The sequence below is a fragment of the Triticum aestivum genome, chromosome 3D, assembly GCF_018294505.1.
Source record: "Triticum aestivum cultivar Chinese Spring chromosome 3D, IWGSC CS RefSeq v2.1, whole genome shotgun sequence".
NCBI lineage: Eukaryota > Viridiplantae > Streptophyta > Magnoliopsida > Poales > Poaceae > Triticum > Triticum aestivum.
In genome coordinates, this window is record NC_057802.1 from 53603961 (window position 1) to 53614014 (window position 10054).

A 10054-nucleotide genomic window follows, 5' to 3' on the forward strand; every position below is an offset into this window, starting at 1 on the left:
TATATATACTACTTTATCATTTTTAGTAAGTTCATATACTATATCTAAGATATTGTGAAAAAAATTGCATGTGAGCCCGTATTTTTATCATATTTGTGAACTACGTAAAATCATAACCAACTAGACTCCTGTAGGAAGCAACCGAGAATAAGTCCGGGTAATGATTTGGCACGGGATCCAGTGCCGGTCTTCCGTGCTTGTAGCTAATAAAGCACTCGCAGGGTAGTGGCCGATCACCTCAGGAGGCTTGATCTCAATTCGGTTCAAGTTTTTCTCTTGCACACTACTGCAATCTGGCTGCCTGCAGGATGATCAGCCGCGCAGATGAGTTTTCTTCACTGTTAAAGTTGGCTTCAGGTGCTTTTTTCTCTGTACATGTCCAGAAATGTAAAGGATGAACTTCAGATGTTGATAGCAAACAAATAGCACAACAACAGAATTACCACTTGTTTTACTGTTAAAAGCTTGATGTCACACGAGTAACCTAGAAATAATGAGAACACTCAGACCTGCAACATAGGCATTCCCACAAACTTAGATGCATACATTGTGCCGCCCTATGCAAATGGAAAAGCTAGTGACTTTCTACTAATATATTGTGTTTTTCTTGTACACATTTTTTTTTAAATAGTTTGAATTGCTTACCACATGTGTCACGTGGTTTTATCTTGTACACATAGTTCCAATAAAGAGAACCCAAGGGGAAAAAATAGTGATTACTCCGTTTGTAGTAGTGATCTGAAACGTCTTAAATTTGTTCTCTTTGAACCGGTGTTCTTATCAGTGTCGGTGCAAGCGTACAATCGCACAGGTTCATCGAATAGTTGCTTAGCTTGAATTTTACACGAATGACAGAAGATATGTTCTTTTTGTGTTCCTTGAAAGAGGTGAAAAAAATGTCGAATGAAATATTATACGCGTAGAAAGTGAGCTATAGACCATACAGGCAGCAGTTGCAGGTTCACACCAAACCAAATGTAACAGTAATTATGCAGCTGCCTTTAGGGGGAAATTTACACATCATAGAACAAATCGCCACTACTGGACAAGGCAAACAAACATCCGACCAACATGGGTGTGAGACAATGGAACATGAGTGCAGCATAATCCGGCACCTGCATGAGTGCAAGTCTTGGAAAACAGGAATACAGCTGGTTCCGCAGATTGGCAACCTTTGTAATTATATCAGTGTTTTCAGCATGGCCGTTGTCACGGACCATAGGCGCCACCGCGTCTTATCCCGCCATAGGCACCGACTCATCCACCTCTGCGCACCACCTGACGCAGTAAAGAAATTGTATACAAGCATCATCCACAAGAACCATGATATTCTAGATTGAAAGGGCACAGAACACACCCAACATTTTTCCTTGTAGCACAACCTAGTACATGACCATTATATTCGCTATCTAGAACTTAGAAGGTACAGCTACTCAGCAGAAAACGCTGAACTCTTACTCTTTCTCGTTGCCAGTCTATACAGTATACAGAACAAGATTTATGGAGAAAAAAAATGAGAATTTCAAATATTTCAGTGCAGATGCAGGTAGCACAAGTACACATTTCCCTGTACCTGAGCTAATTCAACAATATGTACCCACATAATCTCCATTTATACGTTTCAAATTTCAAATGAATTGACAATTTGCTCTGTCCAGCTTATTGTCTTCCATGTAGAAAAAAGAGGGCAGATCAAGTAGCTTTGACATATGTCCTGTAAACTACTGCCCATGCTTCACCATGGATCATAAGTAAAATGACAAAGTAGTGTGACTTGCATATGGCATTGCAGTTCGTTCAACATTTACTTGGTTGGATTATGTTCAGCACACCATCTAGAAGTTAAGTAAAATCTAGGAAAGTAAGAAAATCCGGCGGTAGAACTTAGCAGCGATAAGCTTAAATTGTTTTGGGTATGAAAAGAGTACATAATGGACAGAACAAACTCGTAAAATGCAAAATTGAATAGATTCTTACCAGGTTACATCATGGGGCATCCTGCTGAACTGCCGGCCCTGGAAAATTTGCAGCTGCAGAGAAGCTTGGTGGTATTGTTAGATCAGTCGCTTGGGAAGGCTGGTCAGCCTGTCTGCTGCTAATGTTGGCATCGTTCCCACCCATGAACGGTGCACCCTCCTGGACATGGACCAAGCCACCAGGCGACATAGGTGACATATCAGATGCGTCAGCCAGCGATTGTCTAGGTATGGGTGCAGCAACATCAGACACTGAACCAGGTAGTGGTACAGGAAGTGGCCCAGTTACAGCAGCTCCAGCTTCAGTTGCAGGTGGCAACACATCAAAACCAGATCTTACCCGCGGCCTGCGTTCTACTGGACCCTGATCACGGCTTCTGCTCCTGCTGCGACTACGGCTGCGGCTCCGTGACCAACTCCTGCTGCGGCTCCTGCTGCGTGACCAGCTTCTGCTACGGCTTCTGCTCCTACTACTTAGGCTCCTGCTATCACTTCTTCTGTCATAGCCTCGCGAGCGGCTTCTATCTGGGCTACGGCTGTAGCTCCTGCCTCGACCCTTGTCAAATCCTCGACGGCCATCATACCTTCCACGTCCATCTGAGATAAAACGATCGTGTGGACCTCGGTCAGAACGTCCCCGTCCTCCAAATCCACGCCCTCTTCCACCACGTCCACCAGAGAAATCACCCCGGCCTCGTCCACCAAAACCAGAAGAATCACCCCTACCACGACCACCAAAACCAGGAGAATCACCCCTGCCACCGTGACCACCAAATCTACCAGGGCTTGCTCCACCTCTCCTGCCAAAGCCATCAGACCCACGCCCCCCTCTCCCGCTGAAGCCACTGGGTCCAGGACCCTCCCTTCCACCAAATCCACCAGGCCCCTCCCTTCCACCAAATCCACCAGGACCAGGGCCCATCCGTCCATCGAAGCAACCAGGGCCATCCCGACCACCAAAGCCGTCAGGAGTCTCTCGACCACCAAAGCGGCCGGGGCCATCTCGATCACCAAATCTGCCCGGGCCATCCCGATCAATAAATCCACCTGGCCCATCTCGACCACCAAAGCCTCCAGGGCCCTCCCTAATTCCACCATAACCACCAGGGCCGCCAACAGCAGATTCAAAACGAGTACCACCACCAGGACTATCCCAACGGCTCATGCCACCAGCCTGGTTTCTTGGAGCACCAGATGCACCCCGTGCAGCCATCTGTTGCAGCTCTGGAGGTACCTGCTGACCAGTACCATCCAAGACTTTCACCAAATCAGCAGCATATTTCCAATCTTGCTCAGAGAAGAAAGTGTATGCAACTCCAGTAGCCCCAGCCCTTCCTGTACGCCCTATGCGATGCACATAGTCTTCGATCCCAGTTGGGAAGTCATAATTGATCACCACTCTTTAAACAAAACATGCGACAATATTGAGAAATGGCAGAACAATCAACAAACATCACTAGGCTTGAAATGAAATGATATTTAATACCAGAAGATTTTAACATGGGACAACCAAAAAAACTCACCTGATGTCTTTGATGTCAAGTCCACGAGCAGCAACATCTGTGGCCACTAATACTGGCACAATACCAGTCCGAAACTGACCCAGAATATGATCCCTTTCACCCTGTGATTTGTCGCCGTGAATGCTTGCAGCACCAAAACTACGACCAATGCTACGAGCAAGCTGATCGCACATTTTCTTGGTTGAGCAAAATATGATGATCTTTGAGCCCCTTTCTTCCGCTCTAAGAATCTGCTCCAAGCGACGCTGCTTATCCATGGGTGGAACCATCTCTACATACTACACCATACACAAGGGGTGAACCTTAGAAATAGACAATCCATAAAAATGGCTAAATATGATATATCAAACATCCAGTACGGCAAACAAACAAAAGCATGGCCATATGAAGCCATATGAATACCTGTGTGATGGATTTGTTGGCAACAAGTTCATCAATGCTACCAATATTGATCTGGACAGGATTTCTCAATAAATCCCCAGCTATTTTTGTAACCTCCTTTGGCCAAGTGGCAGTGTACATTAGAGTTTGTCTATTACGAGGAATCTCGTCAACAATCTTCCGTATTTGTGGCTCAAAGCCCATGTCAAGCATGCGGTCAGCTTCATCAAGCACAAGTAATGAAATCTGATGGAGGCTAATCTTCCTCATTTCCAGGATATCATTGAGTCGTCCAGGTGTAGCTACCACAATATCTGCTCCACGCTCAAGTTCTCTGAGCTGAGGTCCCTTTGGAGCTCCACCATACAGGCACTGAAAAAATAAACAAAAAAATGAACATATATTAAAGATTGCAACACGCACTCCAGCAACAGAACCCATGAAATATAGCACATTTCTTAAAGGCAAAAAGGACAAGGCATACGGGTTCATAGAAGACCATTCCAAGACAAGGCTCAGTTTCTACATTAACAGTATCTTTTATTGAGAATCAACTGTCTACATTGCATTTAACAATTATATGCTTTCCTAAAAGGCAAAAAGGACAAGGCATACGGGTTCATAGAAGACCATTCCAAGACAAGGCTCAGTTTCTACATTAACAGTATTTTGTATTGAGAATCAACTGTCTACATTGCATTTAACAATTATATGCATATTCCTATGAGGCAACACTTATATGTAATCCCCATGATTATGATCAGATGTCATCCAGTGTATCTCAATATAAATGAAACCATGTGCATTCATATAGAAGAGTAAAGGTCCAAACTTACTGTGCATGATACTCTAGATGATCGACCAAACTTAATTGCTTCATCTTGTATTTGTGAAGCAAGCTCACGAGTAGGGGCCAAAACCAACACTGTAGGGCCCGACATTGGATTGTTTTGGCATCTCCTCAGATGTACAAAAGCAGGAATAAGGTACCCCAGTGTCTTCCCTGATCCTGTCTTGGCAATAGCTACTATGTCCCTGCTTTGAAGTGCAACAGGCCATGTTTGAGCCTGAATTGGGGTGGGGTTTAAGAAGCCAGCAGCATGAACCTGAGTGGCAAAATGAAGAATCATAAGCACATATGCATCTGCAGAAAGACACTATCTATGATGAGAAAGAAAAGCTAATTGCTACCCTAAATGAATATGGCTGCTTACTTAAGCAGCTCAAGGCATGAAGAAGGGGCTCTTTGTAGATTCAGAGGCAGAGACAAGAAGCAGGAAACCTCAGCCACATTTTATATTCTGAAAGAACATCAATTCTTCCGATAGTTGTCAGCAGAAAATAGCAACAAGTATGTCACTACACTGCCCAGATGACGGCACTAGCTAAATTAGGGTATCCAGCATGACAGCATATGACATGCAATGTGTTTACTACCGAAAATTCTAGTTTTGACTTCTAAGGAGTCTTTGCTGTGGCCCATGCTAACAAGTTACAGACAAGGAAATATAAGAAACAAACAACATAATATTCCAAGCACCAATACTAAAATACAACTCAAGAGAAAGCATACCTCGCTCAGGATCTCTGGGGGGAATCCAGTAGCCTCAAATGTCATAAATGGAGGAGGAACATTCTCACCCTGAATATTTTTAAGAAACGGGATAACATGTGACAAAGCTTTATAGTAAATGAAAACAAAACATAAGAGATTGGTAATTCGACTAGAAATCAACAGGTGATGTCGTGGCAGTAAAGCGCATGCATTTGTAAGCCCCACAAGGATTTGAAGCTCCTTGTCTGTAAATTTTACTGAATAGTACATAAAACAACATATCACATTAATTTATGGCCAACTGCAGATATCATGAGTTACCTTGCCAAACAAACAAGGCATTCGTTCCCATCATAGTATTTCAAACAGAATGTATTTGCACATGAAAATACTAGCATATCCAGATAGGATTTTAGAAATATTCCATCTATCTGTTTCCTGTATTATTTGGTGGGAGATATATGCATCACATAAATGACAGAATTATGTATTCTACAAAAATATTATCTTCCTACAATCGGGTCAAATTACTGAATATCTGTTAAGTTGCGTTTGGCATAGCGTGTCAACTATAGTTCAGAAGGCAACAGGACAGAGAAAAGGAGAATCATCATTATATGGAGATTATGTTAAGCTGTGAACCATGTTTCAGTTATTTTAAGATAATATTGCCATGCAATTGAGTCATTACCACTGCAGTTACTTCATGGTGTTGACGATATGCATCTACTGAAGCGACACTTGGGAAATCAGGAGGAGAAAATGTTCCGGATGGTGGCCTCGCTAAAGCTCCGATAGGAAATGGACCATTGTTAAGTGGGTTTTGTACCAAATGTGGAGGTGCCATGTTATAACCCCCAAAATTATCTGGCTGGGAATAAGGTGGGCCATTCCTCATATCCTGCTGTACAAGATTATGAATAATAGAGTTAGTGGTGTCAATTTCATAAACGGAGAGATTGTTGTATAGAACTGATAGAAAGAATTCAAACCATAAAGAATGTAATTGTATACAGAAGAAAAAACACAGTTGTGAGACTTCTTATATTTCATTACAAAAAATCTCCATACCAATCATAATATTCTGATAGAAAATATATTTCATGAAACAAGATACACAAACGAAGGAACTTCACAATGTACTACTCTCTCTGTCCACAAATGTAAGATGTTTTGGCAGATAAATTTAGTAATAAAATAAGGAATGCTGATCTCATTAACACCTGACAAAACAGGATTGTATAGTATATTACCAGGTGATTTTGTGGGGGTGGAAGAGCGGCAGGTTTTGGCTGCTGATGGAGAGCATTTATTCCATCAAACCTCCCAGAGGAGAGAGCCTCATTTTTTTCAAATTGATCTTCACTATTGCCCCTCTTGAAACCTATTGGAGGTCGACCCGGTGAAGGAGCAATATGATTGGGAACTACATGGCTACTAGCCAGTTGTTGCCGGTAGTTAGTATCCACTCCGCCTTGATGTGTTTGAGCAGGCGCGCTCAAGAAACTAACGTTATTAGTTTCACCTGGGGATGATCCACCAAGATGATGCTTTGCAGGATATGGTGGCCCTCCGACTCCATGAATATTTAGTTGATTATGGGCTTCAGGACGTTGATGACTTGAAGGCAACGTCTGGTTTGAAAGAGGAACTTGGCCATGCTGCTGACTAAGCTGTAAGGAAAAGCCAGTCTGCTTTCCTTCATGATGAGCTCCTGCATCAACCTTCACCGTGGTATTTTGTTGCCCATGTTGGGAGACAAGATGACCATGATGTGGTTGTTTTCCCTGTTGAGGGGTGAACTGGAAGCCATGCTGGAGTTGGCCCTGTTGGGGGGACATTTGAGGTACTTGAGGCTGTGAAGCTTGCAAGCCTTGTGAAGCCTGGGCAGGTTGATGAAAGCCTGGTGATTGTTGTGTGTGTTGCACTTGAGTCTGAGGCATCCTTGTTCCCTGCAACTGCTGACCTTGATTGTAAGAAGCATGCGGCATTTGTGGCTGCTGGCCTTGATTGTAGGCAGATTGTGGCATAGGGGGGCGCTGGCCATGACTGTAGGCAGCTTGCGGCATCGGTGGACGCTGACCTTGATTATAAGCTCCTTGTGGCATCGTTGGCTGCTGACCTTGATTGGCAGCTTGCGGGATTGGCATCTGCTGGCCTTGATTATACTGAGTTTGCGGCATTTGTGGCTGCTGGCCTACCTGATATGAATATTGCTGCTGGGGTTGCATATAATGACCGTGCTGATATGGCATTGGCTGCTGATGAGCATTTGGGTACTGAGGAGCTAGTGGCTGTTGTGACCCTTGCTGGTTCGGCATCTGTTCTTGCTGCTGTTGATACTGAAACGGCGGTTGCTGTGCTTGCTGACCTTGATACTGAAACGGCGGTTGCTGTGCTTGCTGACCTTGATACTGAAACGGCGGTCGCTGTGCCGTCTGTTGCGGCTGCTGCGGGGGCTGTTGCTGCTGCATGCCAGGCTGCGCAAAAGCCCCGGGCGCTGGCGTGGAGGGCTGTTGCTGCTGCATGCCAGGCTGCGCAAAAGCCCCGGGCGCTGGCGTGGACGCAGCCGCGGGCAAGGGAGGCGCAGCTGCACCCGGCTTGTCATACTGAGTGAGGTTGGTCTCAGGGTTCCAGTAGTAGAGCGTCTCGCCGTCGATTAATGCTTTCCAAGGCGCTGGGAGCGTCGGGTCGTCAGGGGCGAATCGCGGGCCCGATGAATCCGCGGCAGCCTCTGCTCCCGCCATGGCCAGCGGCGGATCTAGACGGCGCACGCCCAAAATTTTGCCAAGGTTAGTTCGGGATTGAACAGCCAGGAAATCAATAAACAGTGGATGAGTAAAAGCTGGTACCTCAAAACCTCAGCGGCCCGAGATTGGGGCGCGGGCGGGGTGGAGACGGCAGGCCACGGGAGCAGCGATGAGGTGGAGCCCCGACGACGATGGCAGCGACGCGCGTGAGGGCGGCGACGCGCGCGGTGAGGCGCGAGGGTTTGGGGGGGCGTGAGTGCAGCGGGGTTTGCGGGGTTTGGGGGGTGAGGCTTCGGCGTCGGCGGCGAGGGAGAGGCGTGGGGGTTTGGGGGTGGGCGGTGACGGCGACGGCGGGCGCGGCGGGAGGTCTAGCCGCTAGGGCACATCGGTGGCGAGGCTACGGGGGATAGATTTTAGAGCCGCAAGGGGCTTGGGTCGGGATTGGATCTTTTTTAGGTCAGGCACGGTACGGGGGTGGAGGAGACCGGAGAGGAGTCCGCCTGGCCGCAGGAGATGGGTTTTGACGGCTCGGATTGCTCGGCTGTCTCGTGACCTACGGTGGATGGAGACCAGATATACGACTCGAGGTTGTACCACCCCTCAGAAAAAAAAATGATTCGACGTTGTATCGGAAAGGAATCTCGGGAAGGAATCTCTTCTAGGCGTGTTTGTAAAATGCACTCGTGATCACTAGCAAAAGAGCCCGTGCGTTGTAACGTTGTAACGGGAGAAAAAACACAACACACTCTTAACTGAACAACCATCACTCAAGACCACAATAGACCATGCGGCACTTCGAGCAGCGCCGCCGGGGCCGCGACGAAGGAGGAGTCTGTAGGAGATATGCCCTAGAGGCAATAATAAATGTTATTGATTATCTCCCTGTTCATAATTAGGTTTATGTTCCATGCTATAACTGCTATGGTTCTCGAGTCTGCAAATAAAACGAGGCTTGGAGGAAGACTCATATGCACATGTGGAATAATAAACGATAAAATGTATTCCTAGTCTGGCCTCTAAGACTAGCTCAAGTATTGCATGATGGTTCTGTTTTTCTGATCATGGGCATGTCTACGCCAGCAATTTTGAGGGCACAATGTTAGAGGAACATTTGTGTTGAATCGATCCGAATTGATGTTATGCTATGAGATACATTCGTCACAAGTTAATGGTTAATAACACAAGAAGTTTATATTTGCATAATTCCTTAAACCATGAGAGTATCGAGTTTCTTCATGCTTGCTTCATGAACTTTGGAGTTTGTTAAACGTCATCCGTAAATGGGTGGCTATTACGGCGGCTTACGGGTTCATGGAAAAGTATGTTAAGTAACTTGATAGCTCAAGATTGGGATTTGCTCCTCCATCGATGGAGAGATATCTCTGGGCCCTCTGGTGTTACGGTATCCATCATCGTCTGGCCATACACATGGTGGTTTGATCACGGGGATGCCGAAACACGGAACATGAAAAGAGAACAATACCGGTAACGAGGTAATTGGCATAGTGGACAAGGAGTTGATCCACAGGGATGCCAACATGTCTCACCTCGGGTATTTGTAACATATCGCGAAGCAACAGGAATAGCACACAACAACTGGAGGTTCACTCAAATATTCATTCGTGTGGGTATAGGGGTCAATATGGGTGTCCACGGCTCCGATGTTGATCATTGATCGGAAGGGGTTTCTGGTCATGTCTATACTTCACCGAACCTATAAGGTCACACGCTTAAGGGTCATCTATCTGCTGAATACTAGACAAGGAGTCTGAGAGAAAGTTTTCGGAAAAAGTTTTTCGGAGACATCAGAAAAGTTCTGAAAAGATAGGTCACCGGATGAGTTCTGGTGAAACCGAAAAAGTTGTTTCG

At 45.7% G+C, this 10054-nt stretch overlaps 1 protein-coding gene across 2 annotated transcripts; it reads right to left on the bottom strand.

Moving 5' to 3' along the window:
- Nucleotides 1-897: 897 nt before the first annotated feature.
- On the bottom strand, nucleotides 898-8592 carry LOC123077348 (DEAD-box ATP-dependent RNA helicase 40). Of its 2 annotated transcripts, none has more exons than XM_044499631.1 (9): nucleotides 8288-8592; nucleotides 6689-8196; nucleotides 6127-6336; nucleotides 5454-5522; nucleotides 4717-4986; nucleotides 3902-4252; nucleotides 3500-3777; nucleotides 1978-3376; nucleotides 898-1278 (listed from the first exon to the last, which is right to left on the bottom strand). In XM_044499631.1, exons 2-8 carry the CDS (start codon nucleotides 8180-8182, stop codon nucleotides 1987-1989), a joined length of 4062 nt encoding a protein of 1353 aa, XP_044355566.1. In that variant the 5' UTR covers nucleotides 8183-8196; nucleotides 8288-8592; the 3' UTR covers nucleotides 898-1278; nucleotides 1978-1986. The 2 variants fall into 2 exon arrangements, with proteins under 2 accessions (XP_044355566.1, XP_044355565.1); XM_044499630.1 differs by having other exon boundaries at nucleotides 6127-6339; nucleotides 8288-8588.
- Between the last annotated feature and the right edge of the window lie 1462 nt (nucleotides 8593-10054).

Coding starts and splice junctions, on each gene's coding strand:
- LOC123077348 (XM_044499630.1), bottom strand. CDS start 8,182: ATGGCGGGAGCAGAGGCTGCCGCGGATTCATCGGGCCCGCGATTCGCC. Junction 5,523..6,126: donor ACCATGAAGTAACTGCAGTG/GTAATGACTCAA, acceptor AAAAATATTCAG/GGTGAGAATGTTCCTCCTCC. Junction 4,253..4,716: donor CATCTAGAGTATCATGCACA/GTAAGTTTGGAC, acceptor TTATTTTTTCAG/TGCCTGTATGGTGGAGCTCC.